The 23,199-nt window shown below is 44.3% G+C and overlaps 1 protein-coding gene across 38 annotated transcripts in view; it reads left to right on the plus strand.

Moving 5' to 3' along the window:
* Positions 1-989: 989 nt before the first annotated feature.
* RIMS1 (regulating synaptic membrane exocytosis 1) overlaps positions 990-23,199 on the plus strand; it is a 321,858-nt gene continuing 299,648 nt past the window's right edge. For 10 of the 38 annotated variants that reach the window (XM_017826095.1, XM_017826160.1, XM_017826176.1 and 7 more), the window contains exon 1: positions 995-1,456. In XM_017826095.1, coding sequence (XP_017681584.1) covers positions 1,293-1,456 — 164 coding nt within the window. In that variant the 5' untranslated portion in view covers positions 995-1,292. Of the gene's footprint in view, positions 1,457-23,199 lie in introns of all 38 variants that reach the window. The other 28 variants (XM_017826204.1, XM_017826193.1, XM_017826213.1 and 25 more) reach the window with 9 other exon arrangements.

Consider the following 23,199-nt stretch of genomic DNA (forward strand, 5'->3'; position numbering starts at 1 on the left):
AAAGTGTAGTTTTCTCTGTATTTTAGCTTTGCATTTCTAAGTAGCCTGAATGATTTCATTCACTGATAGGCACATGTGTGAGCAGGGGACACTTCAGAGCTGTAGGCATGAGCTCCTGGCCAGTGGATTACATGCAGATCATCTCCTGTAGAGAAGGACAGTCACATGCATTACTGGCTCCCCAAACTGAAGTTGCTCAGAGCTGGTAGATCAGAAATTGATATGAAAGCGATCTGTGTCTGGACATGACATTTTGTTTCATTGTGTGCTATCCCCTCGGTTGAGCAGTTGGCAATGTGACATGTTTCGTGGCCAGTTTTGGTGGGTCACAATACTTAAAGAAAGGGTCTGATAGATAAGAGCACTCGCCACCCCCGTGGGAGATGTGTGGGGACCACGGCATTGGGTACCACTAATGCGGTGTAAGAAGCATATGAAGGAAAGTGCTGAAGAGTGGGACCCTCAGGAAGGGGTGGTTGAGCGGCGAGAGAGCTGGCTTATGGCAAGGGGGCTGCAGCTGGGGCGAGCACGGCTCACGCCCGAGGGAGCAGCCCAAGGCTTCGCGGCGCCTCTGGCAGCCCCGCAGCAAGCCCGCACCCTCCCACGGGTGGCCCTGCCTCGGGCGAGCCGGCAGCCCTGGCGGGAACCCAGGCGAGCACCTCCGGTGAGGAAGCCTCGAGAACGTGAGGAGGATGGCGGTGCCGGGGCCCACGCCGCGCCCGTGCGGCCGCGGGACGAGCCCGGGGGGGGGCGGCGGGGACAGGCGCGGCCGGCCCGGGTGCCCGGCGCGGGCAGGGGCAGCGGTGCCGCGCCTCGGACTCCGCCTCACCGGCACCGAGCTCCCCCTCCCTGCCTCGCTCCCTCCCTCCTCCAGCGCCAGGCTCGCAGCGGCGGAGCATCTCGGCGGCGGCGGCAGCACCCGCCCTTCCCGGCCGGCCGGCGGCGCGCACCGCCCCCCCGCTCCCGCACGCACCCGCCGGCGGCGATCCGAAGCCCTCCGCGCCACCGCACCCCCGCCCCGCACGCCCACCGCCGGGAGGATGGGCTGCGGGCGGCGGCGCGGCAGCCCCTGAGCTCCCCAAAGCCACGGAAACAAAGGGAGTGAGCAGCGGCAGCACCGGGCCGGGGTGGATGCAAGCAACCATGAAAGGCTGGGTCTCCGCCTCCTCCGCTGCTGCCAGAGATCTGCCGGCTGCCGCTGCTCGGAGGACTACCCTGTGAAGGGGGCGGAGGAGAGGCTGGCTGGGTTCGCCGTGCAAAGGTAGAAGGTGTAAGGGAGAGGCGGAAAGAAAATGTCTTCTTCGGTGGGGCCCCGCGGCCCTCGCCCGCCCACGGTGCCCCCGCCGATGCAGGAGCTGCCCGACCTGAGCCACCTGACAGAGGAGGAGAGGAACATCATCATGGCAGTGATGGACCGGCAGAAAGAGGAGGAAGAAAAAGAAGAGGCCATGCTCAAGTAAGCAGACGCCAGTCATTCATTCATTCAGGCACTCATTCATGCGCCGATCGCCGGCGGGCGGAGCGGGCGCTGCCACAGCGGGAGCCGGCCGGTGCCCGGAGCCGGCCGGCTTCGCCCTGCTCGGCGGGGCTGGCGCCGCGGAGCCCCGCTCCCGCTCCGCTCCCGGCCCGTAACTTCCTCCTCCCCCACCCCGGGCAGCTCCTTCCGAGGTAGCACCGCCGGAGGAGCCAGGCACGGCGGGACAGAGCGGGACGGCGGCCCTCCCCGCCCCGAGGGAGCCGACGGCGCAGGGCGGGCGGAAACCCCGACATGGGGATGAGGGGCGAGGTGGGATTCCTTTGGGGTCCCCAAAACCCCGCCTCTGCCAGGAGGGGCCGCTGGGTGGGGTTTCCCTCCGTGCGGGAGCCTCCGCGGCTGCCGTGCTGCCCCCGCCTGGCTCGGCCCCCTCTGCCGTTCGCCGCGGGGCTGGGGCGGCTGTCCCCGGCCGCCGCCCGGCACACCCCCCGCGCCCCCCGTGCCGTGCCGTGCCGTGTCGCCGGCCTCGGCCCGCCTGCCGCCTGCTCCAGCGAGGGCAGCGGCGGGAAGCAGCGCGCCGTGGGGCAGCAGGGCGTTCGTAATTAGGAAATAGATGGAATTAGTCGCACTGCTCATTCCAGCGGGGATGCAGGCGGGCGGGCGTGCGTGGTGGCGGGACGGCGGGGGAGTGGGTTTATCTCGCTGACGGCGGCATGAAAAGGGGTGCGGGGAGCGCGGGGTGTGGGTAGGTGCCATGTTTGGAAACCAGATGCCCAGAACCTCTTTTGAACCTTTTCTCTCTCACCCCCTCGTCCCTACCAAACAGTGCGTGTGACCACATTTTCTATCCTCCTCCATCAATCGGAGGCTTCAAATGTAACGTTACTGAATCGACTGCTTCGAACGATGACAATAGACAGATTGGAGCTGTGGCCTGTGGAGGAGAATCAGGGTTTCTCCTCTTCTGACTGCTCATCAGGCCTGTTCGCTCTGGGGGAGGGAAGTGGGAGAGGTGACTGGAACAGTGTGAGCCTCTGATGCCACCCAGACCCTCCTTGCCACAGGATCCTTACCTCACTGTCGCCGGATTGCGTACACCTGTGCTCGGAGGGGATGCGCTGAAGGTGTGACGTGATCTGGGTGTTTCTTTTGGCTGCATCGGAAATACCCACTCGAGCGATGCAGGTGCCAGCTCTTCTCCACAGCTTTCTCTGCCCGATGGAGAGACCAAACGCCTGCAGGCTCCCAACTTTGGCCCCGTGCACTGTGTGTGGTGAAGCTGGGAGAGCCTTTTAGTATATTGTCCCTTCCTATGCGTGCGTGCTTGACTCTGAATTTTTAAGGGGCTACTAGGCTTGATTGCAATGGTGAGTACTGAGGCCCAGCTGCTAGTGTTGTGTTGTAGGCGAGGAGCTGTCCGGGAGCGTGGTGCTTGGATCTCAGAAGAGTTCAGTTCTGTTGCAGTTCATTGTGCTTGAGGTGTGCCTAGCTTTGGAGGTGGGGTGATTGGAATGCAAAATGTTTTGTGAAAAGGCATTTTTTTAGTCAGTATGGGGAAATGTAAGTGAAGGATTCCTCCTCAGTTTCTATTTACCAGAAGAAAATTAAATAAAGCTCCGAGGCTCTAAACTACATGTATCCTTGTGTTCCTTGTCCTCCAGCACAGCTACTTCTCTATAAATGTTTAGCTTTTATTCCATGAAGAAGATTACTGGTTCTGTGACGATGTTGTACAGGAATACTATAAATCTTACAGTCACTGCAAGAATTAACTTCTGTTGGTAGAGATGGTATTTTCTCAGCCCTACTCGTGTTAATATTGGGTGGAGGGTAAATTTTCCTCCTTTTTTGCCTCCCTTCTGTTTTTCTTCTGCTCTTCTTTTGCACTGGTACTTTAGAATTCTGGACTGATAGTTCCTATTCTGCAAGATTATAGCAATCTTCAGAAGTTTTACTAAATCAATTTAGGACACTTTAAATATAAGTTTTATAAGAGATCAAAAATTGTGCTTTGTGAATTCAACTTGAAGTTACTTTATATTATGTTCAAATATTTGTGATACCCAAACTTAAAAGTTTATTTCCCTACAAAAGTTCTTTCAAATCATGAGAGTAACAGTCTAGGGTTTCCATTGACCTTAGAAATTGTGATTTTAAATAGATTTATAGATTTCTGTCTTTATTTAAAGAGCCAGAAATTAAGAGAAAATACATTGGAAAACTTACAAACGTATGTACTCACTTTAGCTATTTCATTAGGCTTAAAAAATCAGGTCACAGCAAATAGTTTTCTTATGGGTTATGATTCGACTCTTACAGGACGCCACTAGATTTTCTGAGATAATCTGGCTTTTCTGTATGCTGAGCACTTACTTCCTTTTTGGGATAAGAGTTTGACATACCTTTCCAGAGAGTAACTTTCTCAAGACTGGAATATCGACAAGAATTTACTGCCATCATTTTTTAAAGGTTTGTTGCAAATACACAATGGTGCTATCAGATGACACAGCTATATTATAAAAGTCAGATATCATTACCATCCCTGTTATCTTCATTAAAAGATTTTCTGATTATCCAAATGTCTCAACAAAAGTGCCACCAGTTTTCATTTAAAACCACCTGATGGAGAAATGTTTCTGTCTGTAACACCCACATGCAAATCTGTAATTTTCCCTGAAAGTGAAGCTGAGAATCAGTGCTGCAAACTAGGCTACCTTCAATCCTGAGCTGATCAGAGGCCGGATATGTGCTGTCTCATGAATCATAAAGGCTAAAAAGGGTGCAGCATTTCTCTCCTGTTCTGGATGTCCTGATACAAATGAAAGTTCTAAAACTGTACTTGTAATTTTCCTTTCCAGCACTCCTCATAGGAGAAAACTGGAGGAAGAATTATTGGTTAAACAACTGTATTCTTCACATGGTCATCATAAGACTGTGGATCCAGGGGAATTTGAAGTGTTTCTGTGAGCAGACTGTATGAATTTCAGAAGTGTAGGCAACTAGGGTCATTGGTAAAGAGGCTGTATCCCTCTTCTCTGAGTCTGTACCTCTCTGTCTTCCTGATCCCTGTTTCTGAGCTAAAAGCCTGCTTGTAAACGCTCTCTGCCAGTTCATGCTGACATCAGCACGTACTGCAGTGTGCCAGCCTGCGAACAGGGCGCTGTTACAGGGAGCAGGACTATGGACAGCGAGCTGCTTTCACTGCTTGCGCTGGAGAATGACAGAAGTGCAGTGCTTCGGTTTGAGACCACCTGCTCATCACTTTCCAGGAACTCCCCTATTTGTCAGTTTGTTGGCCTGCTGAGTTTCCTTCAGCAGTCTGGGGTTAACAGAGCTTGTCACCTCCTTAGGATAAAGGCACACAACTTGTACTAGCTAGTATGACTTCCTTTTTCTAGGTATACCTGGTCAGTGGCAGAGACCTCATCCTCCCTGCACCATTCCGATATCAGATTTCCCACTGCTGTGGGTGGTGTTTGCAGAAGGGGAATGCTTTTCTATCCTGTGACCTGTTGAATACCTTGGAACAATGAGTTGAGGAGTTTGGGCTTTTGTGAAGGTTCCTTCTTTTGCTTCTTTTGTGAACAGGTGTACCTTGGCTTGAGGATCACTTATAATGTTAGCTGATTGCCTTGAAATTGCCTTCACATCCAAAGACATGTTCTGCATTCCTTCTGTAATAGAGGCAGTGCCACTAGGTACTCCTGAGACCATATCTATGCTTTCATGCAGTGAAGTGCAGTCCCAGTATGGCACTGAAGACTCAAATCCACATAAGCACTTCAGTGCTTGCCTGGCAATAAGTACAAACTGAGGCCCCTTGAAAGTAGTCCATAAAGTCTTTCCATAATGGTGCACTTGTTCCTCTGTGTCCAGGGCATATAGCACCAGAGCATGTGAGTGCCTTGGCTGCTGAATTGCTTGCAGTCTTATAGCTAAACTTGTCTGAGAGTCGCAACTACGTAGTCATCTGCCTAAGTTCTCTGAAAGACCTGACATGACCTCTGCACTGCGTATCGATGCTCAAAGTGCTGCTGTCACAGCAATGGCCACTTTCCTAACGTGAAGGGGACAGGCAGTGTTACTGCTTCCAACCACCTTAGGCTATTAATCTGGTGGTTAGGAAGTGATTATCTACGCCCAGTACACTTACCAACTTGAAGAAATTGTGTCCTAGACAAGTACCGTTGCATGATAATTTTGTGGAAACAGTTTGGATTCCCAAAGCATACGGGCCCAGGAGCATAACTCAATGTCAAACCCAATAGGAAGAGCTCTCCTTGAAGAGGAGCTGCCTTGCTCTCCTGCTGAGTGCTTCTGGTTACACAGGGCTATTAATGGAGCCTTTTTTTAAAAGAGTTAGAGAAATTTAAAAGGTCTAGGAGTAGGAAGCAAGTCCTCCATCTCCTCCAGTTTTGGGGCTTCAGAGCTTTGTGGTTTGTTCCTCTGTGGTTGGGAGAGCATCACCTTCCTCCATGCCATGCCTTTGACAGCAATATGGAGAGCAGGCTGTTGAGTAGGTGGGGCTTTACCATAGTAGACTCAAGTCTCATCCACGCTTGTTTTCCTGTTTCACACTGACTGCAAGATTTTGTGCGTATCTCTGAAGACTATAGTCTCTATCAGCTCTTTTAATTGGAACTTGGCCTTTGACACCCAAGCTTCCGCTGTTCCTATATGAGTAAATGTTTGCATAGGACAGTAGTAAAATGTGCCATGGCCTCCTCTGCAGACTAATTCACATCGGAGGCATTTTTTGCTGTTTTACTTGGTAGATACTCCTGTAGCTGGAAGGGAAGAAGTTCATGTTGAGTGGCTGATGTCTAGCCTGAAGTCCAGATGTTGCCCAACAGGTGACTGATGTGACTAAAAAATTTTGAAGAAGCATGAGAGGGTAAGTTTTCAATGAGACTGAAGAGAGAAACAAACCATCATTCGCAAAAATGGGGGGGGGAATTAAAAGAAAAATAGTTTAAAAGTTTAAAGTGTACATTCAAACACTATATAGCCTGAGACAACTATATTGTTTATGGGCATAAAGTGCCTTGAAGTGAAACAACCACAGTTAATATACAGCAAATTTCAATCATAGACAAATCACAGAATTGTATATGTGTATATACTTAAGATGAAGTTTGTTTATATGTGATTGTGTGCCTTATCTCCTTGAGTTAGTCAAGTACTAAGTGTAAACTATGGCAGCTGTGAACACAGCTAGTTGAGTTCCATTCAAATTTTGGTCAGAAATTAGAAGGTGATTCCTAATTACCATGGCTTTCATTTACTGGAGCAAATTTAAGTGGGGCCAAAACTTCTGATGGGATTTTAAAAGACTATAAGATTGTTGACCAAGGTAGTGGCAATAGTAGGAAAGTTAACTCAGACATGGGAGGTTCTTCGTAGTTTTATAACTCTATTTGAGTAGCTTCAGTAGACAGGGTAGCAGGTACTTGAAACCTTCCCAGCTCAAGAGTTATCTCAAGATTTTTCATGGCAGTTAGTAATTAGGGAGAAGTTGATCCTAACACCCTATTTTGACTCTCTAGTATGGTACACAAACTTGATTTTAGTGGAACTCAGGTCTTTCAAAGTAACAGGGATATTGCAGCTGCTCACATTTCAGGGCTGCCAAATCCTGAAGTCACTTGCAATTGGTGAGAATATCTATTTCAGCGTTTGCAAGATAACCCCTATATAATTTCCTGTGGGCACCTGGAAGCTTCCAGCCTGCACTACTTATTGCCTAACTGAAGTTTAACCAATTGACCAGGAGGCTAGTGCTCTTAACCAGTTTCCTGGAGACAATTTCTTTCCCTCTTCATTTCTACCACTTGGACTACACCTAACATTGTCAGAAAACGTTGAATACTGCTCAAATCACAGTGGCAGCTGCTGCCACCCTCATTTTGTATAGTACTTATGTGCAACATAGGGAAGTAGGGTTCCCAGACCTTCTTAGCCTGTATGCTGTAAATCCTCTGATGGTAATTGCCCTTCCATAAACAGTAGGGAAGGAAGAGGTAGGATCATTCTGTCTCCTTTCTGGTGAAACTGGGCCACTTTGCAGAAATAAAAGCAAGAGTCAAGAGGCCATCATGAAGAAGTCTATCTTCATCTTATCTTCAAGATAAAGGATCTAAAGCTTGTCTTAAATCCCACTGAGAAACAGCGGAGGAATTGAGTTCTGGGAACTGGTTGTGCAGTTGGCACAAAGGAATTAAAGGATAAAATAGATAAACAATAGCGAGATTCTCTCCTCTGATTCAGACTACCTCTTATTCTTTCCATGGTCACATGAATCTCACTTTCTGTGCAGTGGAGCAGGAGGAATGGAGGCTACTGCTTGAGAGCCTTTGTTTCTTCCTTTTTACTTAAAGGAGTTTGGAACCACCTGTGGTGGTGCAGGGAGCAGAGTGCAGGTTGCTTACTATGTGCCTGAGTGTTTTAAGCCCCTAGAATCACCTAGGCAGATTGTTCAAATATTGCCTTGCACCTCTCCCTGGCAGTGCCAATGCTGATACTGATACTTGAATGTAAAAATCCAGTGTTACTCCTGGAGGTCTGTAGGAGCCTGGAGATTGTCTAGTCCAGCCCCTACTGAGAGCAGGGCCACTTGTAGCAGGTAGCCCAGGACCATGTGCAGGTGGCTTTTGACTATCTCCAAGGATAGAGACTCCACAGCCTCCCTGGACAGCTCTTTCAGTGTTCACCTACCCTCACAGTAAAAAGTGTTTCCTGTTGTTCAGATGGAACCTCCTGTGTTTCAGTTTGTGTGCGTTGCTTCTGGTCCTGTTACTGGGCTCTTCTGGGAAGAGTTTGGCTCTGTCTTCTTTAGTCCTTACCACTGGGGATCTATACACGTTAAGATCCTTCTGAGCCTTCTTTCCTCAGGCTGAACAGTCCCCACCCTCACAGCCTTTCCTCATGTCATGTTCTTGAGTCCCTTAGCTGTCTTTATGGCTCCTTGCTGCACCGGCTCCAGCACATCTTTCTTGTACCAAGGAGCCCAGAAGTAGATTTAGCATCCAGATATGGCTTAACCAGGGCTGCAGCAGAGAGCAAAGATCACCTCTTTCAATCTGCTGGCAATGCTTTTCCAGTGCAGCCCAGGATGGCATTGGCCTTCTTTGCTGCAAGTGTATATTGTTGGTTCATGCTTTACTTGGTGTGGACCGGGAATTCTCAGTTGCCTCTCTGCTGAACTTCTTTCCAGCTGGTTGGCCCGCAGCATGTACTGCTGCATGGGATTATTCGTTTTTTGCAGGACTTACGCTGAATGTTTTAAAGCTTACAAGAGAGACCAGTATCTAACATGTTCTCAAATAATTCAAAGGGAGGATTGCTTGCAGTCATTGCTTCTGGCCCCTTTCTCTTTGCTGTCCAAGGCCTTTGCTCAGAGAGGAAGGGAGAGAATTGAACAGGGCAGAAACTGTTGTAGTCATTTGGCCAATGGAAACATCAGAAAAGATTTAGCAACATCTGAGTCTTCAAGTTTTCATCACTCTCAGAGGGTAGGTGTGGCCATAAATGTGTTCTAATAAAGAAGACAACTTGTGGTGACCTCAGAATTGCAAGGAGTGTTTTCATGACTTTCAGGGAATTTCAGAGAATTGGTACTGTTTTTTTCACAGAAAGGTGGACCGAGTAGTCTAAGGAGACTACTATATACAGTTAAAGTGTATTCACAACTGCACACAGTCATGCAGCAAGACAATTATGAGACAGCTGTTGACTGTTCTACTGAGTGCCATCTCACCACTAAGGTAGGAGCAGAAGACTGTCAGCAGACAATAGCAGATTGATAGGCATTTTCTTAAAAGCTATAGAAGAACAGGTGATAGGGGATGACAGGCAGTAGTAACCATCCCTACTGTGTTCTATACATGGACTTCAGATTGGCATATGTTGAACTTTTGGAAGCTCTGAGCTGCAAACCATTGTCCAGAGCTCTTTTCTGACCCCCGTTTAAGTGGTTTTATTGAAGTGCACAGGGCATTATCTCTGTGCATGCGTCTTCCCACATGATTCTCCACTTGATACAAGAAGCTGCCAAAGCTTCATTCCTGGCTTTGTCTGACATTGCACTAATACTTTCTGACTAAGAAGTCTGTCATTCTCCAAATTCATAGTCATTATCTGTGCCCTGCAGAAGGGTGAAGACAAAGACTGGGTGAAAGAACATAATCTCTGCGCAGAAACTTTTCAAAGTACAGAGTTGTTATAAACCTTATCTTAAAAGGAATTATGCAGAAGAGGCTTCTTCTCTAGAGAGGGATGGTAGTGTCCTGTTGTTTATTTTTCTGGAAAACAGCAGAGAGAGAACGACATTAAAAGAGATTTGCAATTCTCAGTCTTGTCAATACCCTTTTATTTCTGACGACTCATACGAAGAATTTTTTGCATCCTTGGATAGGAAAGCAACTAACAAAGACGTAATGTGCTTCCTTCATAAAGCAGTTACTAAGCATTTTAAGATTTGATCTTAATGCCTTAAACAAAAGGCTATTTAAAAATACTGCTGCCCTTGTGTTCAGGCTTGTAGGGATGCAGGCATTATTGAAGGTGGAAAATGACAAAACTGAAATTCTATTTTAGGTTGCCAATAGTTAGAGCCGATTATAATTTCTAGCCTGTTTTACCTTCTCCTTCACTCTACCCACTGGTGACCGATGCATTTGTCTTCTCCCCTGGGCCTACCAGTTTTAATTAATAGATGCTGACATGCAATTACGTTTTGGGGGAAAAAGCTTGGGTACCTATAGTCTTGCTTTAGTTCCCAGCAGTGATAAAACATGTAAGAAAATCTTATGCTGTCCATTACAAACACAGAGTAGTTTCATTCTGCTTTTTGGAAATACCTGCGTAAATTTACAATTACTGGAATGATTTACACCTTACCAGGTCTGTATGATTTACCTCAGTCAAATTCATGTATTGGATCTGTAAGGATGCAGATACTTTTTAAGATCTCTACATCTGCCAAGAGTTACAATTGTTTTATCTCTTCTTTTATACTTCATAGATATGGTTAAATATTATGCAATGTTTATGGTGTTTCCTAGTTTTGGAGTCTAGGCAGTAAATGTTAGTCAGAGTTATTTTTGGTATTCACAACAAGCAGCAGAAAATATATCACTATAGTTTTGATTTAATAGTTTCTTAGGTAAGACAATTGATAGGATAACATTGTAATTCTTTGTACTTATAACTGAAGTAATCATCCTCAAAATTTGATTGTATGTCAGCTACTTATGTCCAGAGAGAGTTTTAAACAAGAAAGCCATGTTCCAAATATAGTTTTCGGCACTTTTACAGAAGCAAGAAGAACTAGTTGCAATTTTCAGAATAATGACATACACAAAACCATTCATACTTGCCACTTCAGAGGCATGAAGCGACATGACATGATGAATAGCCGTTTCCAGGCAGTTCTAGATTGAATTAGAACACCTATGTGGGCACTAATTTCTGCGTTTGTTCACATCGAATGTGTCTCATTTTCAGTCTCAGGACTTCATGCACTTTGCTTATGTTAATACCATTGAATATAGAGGAATGCATCTATCTGTATATGGGGATTTTTCAGGTATCTGTAATAAAAATTTGTAGTGTTTGAGATCTCCTAATGTCTTTAATCTCTGTCTGTCCTATATTATCAGTGATTCCTCCTGGAATCACTGAAGGTTGGTATATGCCCTGAGAGTTGCTTTTTGTTCAGGGGTGAACCTAGCAGATAAAGCTACACTTTTTAGTGATGACACTGATGGATCTAGGAAATCAACTGTTTCAAAATTTGACGATCTGGGGTGTAACCTGAGAATAATTTTCTATGTGTTTTGGGCATTAGATAAACATTAGATTCTAATTAGAATGGTTGTTTAAATGCCTTGCTTGAAAATACAGTTATTTACTTTAAGACCCTTAATAAAGAGCTATTTTTTAAAACTTCGTTATGTGAAATTTATGAGGACATTTCTCATGAATGGAACACAGCCCAACCACACTATTTTAGTGTAAGTCCTATTATATTGCAGAGAAAAAGCAAGAAACAGAGCACTCTGTTTGTTCTGAAAATTGCTAATGAAAGTCTTCACATGCTTGAATGACCTAAGTGTGAAGTGTCTTCTCAAGTGTTTCTCTTGGTTACCGATACTGCATACTGTGAGTTGATCAAAGTATTTGTGTATCCAAAACTCTGTCTCCATCTTATGCTACCAGGTCTAATAAAAGATGCTACATTTTTTGCAAACCTTGTTTGGCCTATGAGCTAGAGCACATTAAAAATTTTGTAGCCACTGCTCATGAAGGTTTTATCTGCATTTCGTTAAAATATATATTAATTCTAAAGTTTTTCAATATACTGTGAAGGGTTCAAAACCATATCCATAAACTAGGATTTTGTAATACTTATATTGATACATCATCCTCTTTCCAGATATTTAGAAAACCTGCAATCCTAAACTATACAAACAATTCAAAGTTTTGGCTGTGGACTATTTGCATCTGTGTGTATTAATCACATTAAAATATTCTACAGATCAAATTTTTTAGTAATAGGACTTTTAAGAGAAATGACAATGAAGCAGTTTATGTAAGAAAAGGCCATTTGGGAACTGGGTGGTTGAATATGTTTAGTTGTGTTTGGAGCCATAATCTGTTAGTGTAACCGTTTTCTTTTGACAATTCAATTGGTCTTGGGAAAAGCATCAAGAGCTATGCAAAACCAGATGTAATAGCTGTCTGAGCTTTCTAATCTCTTGTCTTTACACAATTTCTTTAGTACTTGCATGTTCTAAGAAAGCAGAGTAATTTTTCTTTTATATTTATTATTCCCTAGGTTTTTAATTAGCCTTTCATATAAAGTTATTTTCAAAATAAAGTCATTTTCAAAATAAAGTCATTACACTTTAGTGTCGCGAGGCATCTATCGTAGTAGTTAGGTTTGACCGATAGAAAAGCACACACACACACACACACACACAAGGAGTTGAGACAAGAGCTGTCTGCTGCGTCAGCACAGCAGCATCCTTTATTGGGACAGCTAGCCCACATTTTCTCACACACTTTCTGTAAATAACATAATTTCTACAAAACACCAGCACTATGCACCTGCACCATGAACACAGCCAACATTCTTGTCCTTGTACATTTTATCTTCCCTAAACCTACTTATCACCTTTCCAGTTAACTCCCATCTTCTCAAGGCTGCACTGTTCATGGGAATGGTTAATCAGGGAACGGTCTTATGCCATCCAATATATTATGTTTGTCTAGGGGTTCAACCTCTAGGGGCTTAGCGGGCCTGCCGCTTCCCCCCACACTTTAGCATATCTGCAATCTTACCTTTAGAATAATTTTGACATTTGACATCAGGAGACTAACTTTTGTACTGATTACATGATATTGCACAGATGTAGATGAAAAAATGTGAAAGCTGGAGCAGTAAAAGCATATGAAAAATCTATGAGAGTTTTGGTTACTTTAGGTGGTAAGTCTCCTTGGTACTGTTATTAATGGTAAAAACTATGACATTGCTTGACAAACTTCAGCTGTACCGTTTACCAGTCTGTTGGCCATGTGTTTTTAGCTATAGGAAAGCTGATGGAGCACATGGAGCATGAGGCTAGGCATTTAAGAAGAAAGGACAGAATTGATGAGGGCTCTAGATCATCCTAGTTTAACTCTATTGATTTTGGCCCAGGGTGCTACCTGCAAAGTATCAGGATAATGAGTTTGCACTTTATGGATGAGAGTTAAAAGAGGTTTTATATGTGTATATGTACCTGTGCCTAAGAATATGGAACCAGGCTGTACAGAAATATGTACAAGTTGTTTTATAGATGTTAATTGCAACATTATGTTGCTTAGCATTGCTGAAAACATGCAGAGTGCATTGGTGAAAGTTGTTCAGGAGATGAAAATTAGGAACAATTTTGCCTGCAGTCATATCAGAGGGACAAGTGACACAGTTCCTGCCATGGACCAGCAAAACACTGTAATGCTGTGGTCCTGTGCCTCTCCTAAGTTTGATTAACTGCGGTGACTTTCTGCCTTGGAACAAGTGTCACTGGAAGCACATCTGTTAACTGGAATAAGACTGAAGTGTTGTTCAGTCTGTTTAAATGGGATACCCCCATATAAGTCTTGAATTTTGCAGAATGAAGACATTTTTCTCAAATGCATCCAGTAATTGTTCAATTACTACATAGAAAGTAAACTTAAGAAGAGTGAAACCAAGGCATCGCTACCCACATTTCTGAAAAAAAAAAGCCCCAGTTTATTTATCACTGTTCGAAAGTGTTTGTGTATTTTTTTAATTACTTTGTGGTCTGCATACCCCTAATTTCATGCAGTCTTAATTGTGTATTTTGTTTTCCTTTGCTTTCTCCAAAAAGCTGTTTTTCAATACACTCACAGAAAGGAACTGTATTTACTCAAAGCTGGAAATTGCAGAATTATATGGATTGATTCTACCAGTGTACATGTAAAAAGTGTGTAAATTCCTTTGAGATTAAACGCACAGTACATTTTTCTTGTATTTCAGAGCAAAATTAGATATCGACTTTTTAATGAGAAATCTATTCTGAGAATATAGAACACCACTAATATATTATGATTCTTGTATTTTGTGTTTTTAGATGATTTGATATTGGTAGTAGTTTTTAAATTTAAAAGTTCTCACTTTTATAGGCAAAATACCTTCATAATTTATTTTGCAAAGTTGTTTGGTTTTTTTTTTACTACATTAGCTTAAAGCAAAACATCACCCCTTAAAAAAGTTTTTTTCTAAAAATTATGATGCTCACCATAAAATAACTGTCAACCAGAGCTGTCTGGACTCGACTGACCAGTTCAGGGATTCAGCAGGAATTTAAAGATTTGTTCACTTGTAACATCCTTTTTTCTAGTGGGGATAAATCCAGTTCTAAGCTTGTCTCTGTCTGAACAGGTTTAAACAGTCCGTGTAGAAAGTAGCTGGGGAGTTCTGGTTACATGGCCAGTGAGTCAGTGCTCTGTCTTTCTACCAGCCAAGGTGATCCAATTCTTTCTTTCTGGATATTTACTCTGTATGGGATCAAAAGTAAAAAAGCTGAGGTTTCCATGAGGTAAAGTAAAATTAATGACATGGACAACATGAGGGAAGAATCTTGAGGAGAATAGCAGCAACAGGAGTGCTTCCTATTGTGGAGGAGGTTTGCCCTCTTATTTTTTACAGAGTTTGTAGTTAGGAGTGCTTTCAGCTCTCCCCTTGGTGAATTAATGGTCAAGTGTACTTTTTTTTTCTGTCTGCATTTAAGTGTTTGCCGTATTTCTCTGAAATCAAGACCTTTACAGAGTGATTCATGTTTTTTGTCACATTCTGTTGGATTACTGCAACATTTGCAACCCCATTTTACATGGGATTACCCTTGAAGCATTGTGTTGATCTCATACTGTGCGTTTTTGCTTTTCCTTCTGCTTCCTATTGCATGTATTTAATCTTAAAGCAGAGCTTTCCTTCCTGTGTACTGGTAGGAGAATGGAGGTCAGCTGAGACCACAGAAGAAAGCCCTCCTAAAGCAGAAAAGACAGGGAACTTTCACATGGAGCTTTAGTGAACAGGCCCTAAATTTGAGAGCTTTCCATGAAAGCCAAAGTTTGATGAACTTTTTGTGAGGGCAACTCACTCGTTATGTGAAAGTTGCAGAGGTGGAAAGGAACTAATCTTTCTAGCAATTTACTTAATGGTGTGAAATACTAGGTGTTAAAATTTGAAGACAGGCACTTGCATGTCTGGCATTCATAAATAAAGCAAGAAAATCAATAAGTGACTTCGGCAACTGCCACTCTTTTGACTTCTTTGTCAGAGGCCAAGAACTGAATGAACAAGAAAATTAAAAGTGTTTTCCCTGAAGGAAAAGGAAAAGTACATTTTCCTCCAGGCTAAAGCTGAGGCCACAGAGAGTACAGGAAAGCTTTTATTGCTGTGTGCTGTGCTGGGTTCACTCTGGCTGGCTGCCAGGTGCCCACCAAAGCTGCTCTGTCTTTCCCCTCCATAGATGGACAGGGGAGATAAAATATAACAAAAGGCTCGTGGATCCAGCCAAGGGCAGGGAGAAATCACTCACCAGTTACTGTCAAAAGCAAGACAGACTCAACTTGGGGAAATTAATTTAATTTATTGCAAATCAAAATCAGAGTAGGCTAATGAGAAATAAACCCAAATCTTAAAATACCTTCTCCCTATCCTTCCCTTCTTCTCGGGCTCAACTTTTCACTCTTGATTTTCCTTATCTCCTCTCCCAGAGGAGCACTGGGGGTTGGGAAATGGGGGCTACAGTCAGTTCATCACACGTTGTCTCTGCCACTCCTTTCTCCTCAGTGGAGGACTCCTCACACTCTTCCCCTGCTCCAGTATGAGTCCCTCCACAGGAGACAGTCCTCCACAAACTTCTCCAAAAAGAGTCCTTCCCAAAGGCTGCAGTTCTTCGTGAACTGCTCCAGCATGAGCCTCTTCCAAACGGTAGAGTCCTTCAGGATCAGACAGCTCTAGCTTGGGTCCCTCATGGGGTCACAAGTCCTGCCAACAAACCCATGTCAGCATGGGCTCCACTTTTCACAGGGCCACAGGTACTGCCAAGACTCTGTTCCTGCATGGGCTTCCCACAGGGTCACAGCCTCCTTTGGGTATCTATCTATTAACTAATGTGAAACCCATCTACAAGAAGGGTCAGAAGAGGATCTGCGGAACTACAGGCCTGTCAGCCTGACCTCAGTGCTGGGGAAGGTTATAGAACAGGTTATCTTGAGTGCCATCATGCAGCATGTACAGGACAACCAGGGAATCAGGTCCAGCCAGAAGGGGGTTTAGGAAAGGCAGGTCCTGCTTGACCAACCTGATCTCCTTAAATGACCAGGTGACATGCCTAGCGGATGAGGGAAAGGTTGTGGATGTAGTTACCTGGACTTCAGTAAAGCCTTTGATACTGACTTCCCCTGGACAAGCTAGCAGCCCACAGCCTGGACAAGTGCACTCTTTGCTGGGTTAAAACCTGGCTGGATGGCCAGGCCCAGAGAGTGGTGGTGAATGGTGCTGCATCCAGCTGGTGGCTGGTCACTAGCAGTCTTCCCCAGGGCTCAGTGTTGGGGCCAGTCCTGCTTAATGTCTTTATCCATGGTCTGGAGGAGGGATTGAGTGCACCCTCAGTAAGTTTGAAGACAACACCAAGTTGGTCAGAAGTGTTGATCTCCTGGAGGATGGGAAGTCTCTGCAGGGGAATCTGGACAGGCTGGATTAATGGGCCAGGGCCAGCAGTGTGAGGTTCAACAAGGCAAAGTGCTGGATCCTGCACTTGGGTCACAACAATCCCATATAACACTACAGACTGGGGGAAGAGTGGGTGGAAAGATGCCTGGTAAAAAAGGACCTGGGGTGCTGGTCAACAGAGATCTGAATATGAGCCAGCAGTGTGTCCAGGCAGACAAGAAGTCAATGGCATCCTGGGCTGTATCAAGAATAATGTGGCCAGTAGGACTAGGGCAGCGATTGTCTCCCTGTACTCAGCACTGGTGAGGCTGCACCTCAGGTGCTGTGTCAAGTTCTGGGCCCCTCACCTCAAGAAAGACATTGAAGTGCTGGAGTGTGTCCAGAGGAAGGCAGTGAAGCTGGTGAAGGGTCTGGAGAGAAAGTCGTATGAGGAGTGGCTGAGAGAGCTGGGATTGTTTAGCCTGGAGGAAAGGAGGCTCAGGGGAGACCTTATCACTCTCTACAACTACCTAAAAGGGGGTTGTAGTGAGGTGGAAATTGGGCTCTTCTCCCAGGGAACTAGTGACGGAACAAGAGGAAACAGCCTCAAGCTGCCCCAAGGCAGGTTCAGGTTGAACATCAGAAAGAATTTCTTCACTGAAAGACCAGTTAAACATTGGAATGGGCTGCCTGGGGAAGTGGTTGAGTCCATCCTTGGAAGTGTTCAAGAAATGACTGAGTGTTGCATTTAGTGCTAGGGTTTAATTGACAGGGGGGTGTTTGGTCAAAGATTGGACTCTGATCTTGGTGATCTTTTCCAACCTTAATGATTCTCTGATTCTATTATTATCCCAGCAGCTATACCACCATCACTGATGAGCTTGGTCTTGGCAGGTGACAGGTCCATCTTGGGAGGCAGCTGGCGTTGGCTGTGTTGGACATGGGGGAAGCTTCTAGAACCTTCTTACAGGAGCCACTCTGTAGACCCTCTGCTACCAAAACCTTATAATGCAAACCCAATGCAGTTACCATTGTTCATTGGAGTCTAGCAGTCTGCAAGGTTTTTTATACTGTGGAGTTGTGCCTTTCTTATTTGATATCAAAATGTTTTTCCTTCAGAGAGCTGCATCCCAGGGTTATCAGCCTCGATTTTTATTAGTTCCCAAAATACGTTTTGTTACCTTTTTTAAGCCTGAAAAGTACTACTAGTGTCTGTTCACTAGAAGACCATTCAAATTGTGCCCTATACTGGTATGGTCCTTCCCAGTTGAATTCAGAAACAGTTTACAAAGGTGCATGTGTCTTTATCTCATAATATATTTTCCATTAAGGCTTTCAACTTTCCTTACTTTCCAGATGTTTAAATCATGGTGGTTATGTGGATGTATGTTACATTTGTATCTTACCTATTATATACATTGTACCTAGTACATCAGAGTTCAGTCTGTAATATTTTAGGAATATGTGCAGTTTTTCCTTTTCCTCATTCCAGGCGTTATAATTATGTTTTCATAAAATAAAATCTTAGCCAAATAAAGGTGAGTTAAAGAGCCGTTCTGAACATATTAAATTGCATTTCTGTTTAAGATGAGCTTCCTGCAAAACTTCCTGTTCAGTAAAAATGTCATTCTTAGTTCATAAAAAGTCACTGAGAGGACAAACTGCATTGTTTAGAGATACAAAGCACTGTCCAGTGATGGCTGAGGGTATGTCTGTGCTGTCCCCAGAGGTGTGGTGACAGCATAGAAGCTGTGCTAATGTCTGCCAGGAGGAGATTTTGTTGTCTAAACACAAGTGTCAGCTAGTATTTGAGATGTCCAGTGGTGCTCCTCCTTGATTTCAGGAGTGAGGAATGGGTGGGAAGCCAGTCACTATTTTAAACCAGGTTTTGCAGCTGTGGGCAGCAGGGAGAGGAGGGAGCCCGGGAGCAGGCTGTGGTTTCTGTAGCTGACCAGCATGGAGCTTCCTTGAGCACATCCTGGGTAAATATTTCCTCTACTAGAAGTGGTCCCCAGGCCCTCCGGGTTTCATTGGTGAACACAGACAGCAATGGCAAAGGTTTTAGCTCAGTCAACGATTATGACTGTGTTTTCAGAGCTGTGTAGCAGCATGCCACTTTCTTCAGATCCCTTCTGTGTGATTTTTCAGATCGCTATCCTTCCTTTGGGGATCTTTCATTTCTCAAATAATATTATGGCTGTTGAGGTAAGAGCATATTTCCTTCCATATGAGAAGCAGTACCATTTGAATGTGAATTATCATTAAACTGCCATTAGTGAAACTGAGATACTTTTTTGATAAAATCCCTGTTTTATTTTTTTAAACTTAAGCTTCATGTTAGCTAAGGTATTTTAAATGCCCTCATAAGGTAACCACCAGATTAATGAGAAAAGACTGCAAAATAGTCAGCATTTTACATTGTGCTGGCAAGGCTATTCACTAGAAAAGCTGTGGTTGCTTAGTTGCAGTGGGAGAGGAGAAATTAGGAGAGAGGATGAGATGGCAGAGTATGGCCTTGTGAGGGACAGCAGGAAAGGGGAAAGCACATGGCAAGTGAGTGGAAATCTGTAAGAATGTACATGTCCCTTAAAGCATAAGAAGTTGGACTCAGAGGGCATTACAGGAAGGGCTCTGGGGATCAGAGAGAGGTGGAATATATGACAGAAGGGAGATGTGAGGGGAAGGCTGGAATTAGTTGGGATGGGAGTCTGGAAGTAGGCTGTGAGTGATGCAGCTGCCTATTCATCTAGTACAGAACAAGTGTAAAATAGCACTTCTGCACACTGAGAATTGGGTAATGAAAAGTGATGGATTCTTTGGTAGCAGACCTGAGACTTGCTTATTTATGTGTCTGTTTCACTTTGGACTTGAACTGGAGATGGTTAAGCTCACAAATCAGGAGGAGGTGAACATTTATTTTCAGTGTGATAATAAATAAATTAGAAGGCAAGTAGAAAACACAAAGATTCAGAAATGCTCAGAGTGTAAGCCAGCCTCATGACTGTGAAGGGTCTGAGTCATTAGGTTCAGACGCTTGGGGTTTGGCAGAGCTGCTTTCACAGATCTCAGCAGGCTTGGATAGTACAACAAGAGCATCCAGAAACATAGGGTAGCTTGACTGAAGAAGGAAATGCACACCTCAGTTCATTTGAATTCAATGTTCCCAGAAAATCAGCATTTTATAGTAGTTAGATAATACTTTGGCTGCCCCTAACCTTCTCAGTGAAAGGTAGATCCTTGTAAGCGGTCTAGTCTGGTTTAAAAAGGGGGTAGTTAGGTTTCCTTGTTTGTAGCAGAGGACTTGGAAACCCAGCCACAACTTTGAGTTCCTAAACCTGATCGTAGTAATCCACATTATTATTTTTCAAAACAATTTGCTGTGTTAATTCAGTCTCTGAATTTTGGGGCTTTTATGGTTTTGAATTCTTGGAATTTGCTTTAATCTTTTTATTTTTAAGTAGAATGCTTCCTCTGTTTAGAAAAGGGCCCCTGCTGTCACAGGAACTGTATGATGGAGGGTTGTAGAAATGCCCCACACCAGGAGTTTATCTTCCTAACAGAGCAAGCAGAGAGAAGGGAGATGAGGTTTAAAGAGCACAAGTAGATCAGCTGTAAGGCAGCTCTAAATGTTTTGTTAGTCTCAGAGTTTATAGGCAGGGTGCCACATCCCCCGCATTTGTCCAGCCTTATCATCTCAAACCTGAATATTGGAGGTTGTGTGCATGTACATATTAGTCTGTGGAGGCTTGGTGCCTGAGGGAATGGTGTGTGTTTGTGTGTTTTTGTTTTTAATTAAAGGTGGCATCTCTGCTTTTTTTGGGTGGGTGAAGAATGGAGCTAAAAGGAATTGGCTAAATGGAAAGAAAAAGGAGTAAAGAACATTGACGTTTGAAGTGAGGATGCAAGTATAGCTAAAAGACCGAGCAGGTAAGAATAAAGGTGAATAACTGGGGCCAGAGAGATCACTGTACAGTAGAGATCCTAATCAAAATCATATAAAGTGCTCTGAATGTGTAAAGGTCCCTGCTTTGCTGAATCAGCGGCTGCTCTTGGCTCGAAAAACTCCCTGGTACTTTTCTGTAGTTTTTCCCCAGTACTGCACTCTGGAGGGTAGGAATAATTCTTTGGTCACCAGGCAGTGTGTGGAGGTCTTCCTGGTGTGTGTGTGGCTATGCATATGCATATCATATATAGTAGTTTGGGAGACAGCATTAGGAAGCTTTGCTCCAGTTTTTAAGATAAAACACATAGGTGTATAATCTCATAGGCTGCATAGTGTATTTGGGATGAACAAGTATGATGTTAGGCAGTCTTATTTTACTCCCTCTTTGCTAGGGGCCTGATTGGATGCTTCTAGCATTGATCCCACCATCTGGAACATCTGGCTGTTCCTCTCTTCATTTTCACCGGTGGTACAATGGAAAAAGAGGCGAGAGAGGAAACAGCATCTAAATCCTATAGAGGTGGCAGAAAAGTCTCTGCCTTGATCCTGCACTGTGTGATCCATTCTCTGAAACAGCTGGAAAGGGGAAGAGGGCATTTCCAGCTTTTTATTGCCTTTTTCCCCCAGCATAGAAGACCTCATTTGGCTAGAATATGGATTTCATTTCACAATTAAAGATTGTCACAAATTAACATTGTGGTTAACACAGAACTAAACCTTGACTTTTCTGGGCTGGTCTAGCTTTTTCTTTTCTAGATGTTGGAGAAAGTAGTGATATTTCCAAAGTGATGAAAAACAGATAAGTAGTAGTTATATTGTGTAGCCAGAGGATGGATATGAAAGAGGCAAAGTATATCAGTGCTACATTTGGGAGGACTGACTGCAGGAGACAGTCTTGCACTAAACTTAAGTTTTGGCTGTTTTGGATGACCTTAAGGATTGAAGGATGTGCACTTTAATGTGGAAGAGGTGTCTGTCCCAGTGTGCTTGATAAGGGATGTACAATGAAATCTCGAACTGGAATACACGTAACCATGTCTTCACGGCTACACAAGAAAATGCTACTGTTCACAGACTGCTGCTGACTACAAATGTGCACACTAAGAGGCAGCAGCCCATACCCCCCAAAAAACCCTTACTCCTCAATATGATATTGATTAGACCCAACAAAAAACAACCAAACAAAACAAAAAAAAAGGAGAAGATAGGGGAGAGATATAAAAGTAAGTTAATCTTCTGGGAAAGAAGGTTGAGGGACCTAGGTTATCTTGAGGGTTATACTAAGGAAAGAAGGAAAGGGATGGGTATTTCTAATCTGTGATATGTTGTAGCTTGGGAGTGACAATTTTGTATTTCTTACCCACATTACAGAATAAGCACTTTAATAGAAACAATATTTTGACATCAGCTACTTCATTTATCAGTGATATCTTGCTCTGTACCAATATGTGTCTACTAATTTTGAATTTGTAATTTCAAGAAGTCAAGATATGGGAATAATGCTAGGACTACTCACATATCTTGGAATCATAGAATCATAGAACATAAAATGGCTTGGGTTGGAAGGGACCTTAAAGATCATCAAGTTCCAAGCTCCTTGCTGTGGACAGGGACACCTTCCACTAGACTGGGTTGCTCAAAGCCCCGTCCAGTCTGGTCCTGAACACTTCCAAGGATGGGGCATCCACAACTTGTCTGGTCAACCTGTGCCAGTGCTTCACCACCCTCACAATAAAGAATTTCTTCCTACCATCTAATCTAAACCTACTTTCTTTCAGTTTGAACCCATTCCCTCTTGTCCTGTCATGATATGCTCTTGTAAAAAGTCCCTTTCCTGTTTTCTTGTAGGCTCCCCTTTGGATACTGGAAGACTGCAATTAGATCACCCCAAAGCCTTCTCTTTTCCAGGCTGAACAGTCTCAATTCTCCTGGTCTTTCCTCAAAGGAGAGATGCTCCATCCCTCTAATCAACTTTCTCTGGACTCACTCCAACAGGTCGATGTCCTTCCTGGGGATCCCAGAGCTGGATGCAGCAGTCAAGGTGGGGTTCTCAAGAGCAGAGTACAATCACCTCCCTTGACCTGCTGGCCATGCTGCTTTTGATGCAGCCCAGGATACAACTGGCTTTCTACGCTGCAAGTGCACATTGCCAGCTCATGTCCAGCCTCTCATCCACCAGCAATCCTAAATCCTTCTCAACAGGGCTGTTCTCAATCTCTTCATCCCCCAGCCTGTATTGATACCACAGACTGCCCCGACCCAGGTGCAGCGCCTTGTCCTTGGTCTCGTTAAACCTTTTGAGCTTCCCATGGGCCCACTTCTTGAACTTGCCCAGGTCACTCTGGATAGCATCTCATCCTACAGGTGTGTCAACCTCACCACTCAGCTTGGTGTCATCTGCAAATATGCTGAGGGTGCACTCGATCCCTTTGTCTATGTCATTAATGAAGATATTAAATAACAATAGTTCCAATCGTGACCCCTGAGGGACACCATTTGTCACTGATGTCCATAAGGATGGTCATTCATCACAAGAGCAAGGTGATACTAGTCTTC

The sequence above is a fragment of the Lepidothrix coronata genome, unplaced genomic scaffold (genome assembly GCF_001604755.1).
Source record: "Lepidothrix coronata isolate B3197 unplaced genomic scaffold, Lepidothrix_coronata-1.0 Scaffold4, whole genome shotgun sequence".
NCBI lineage: Eukaryota > Metazoa > Chordata > Aves > Passeriformes > Pipridae > Lepidothrix > Lepidothrix coronata.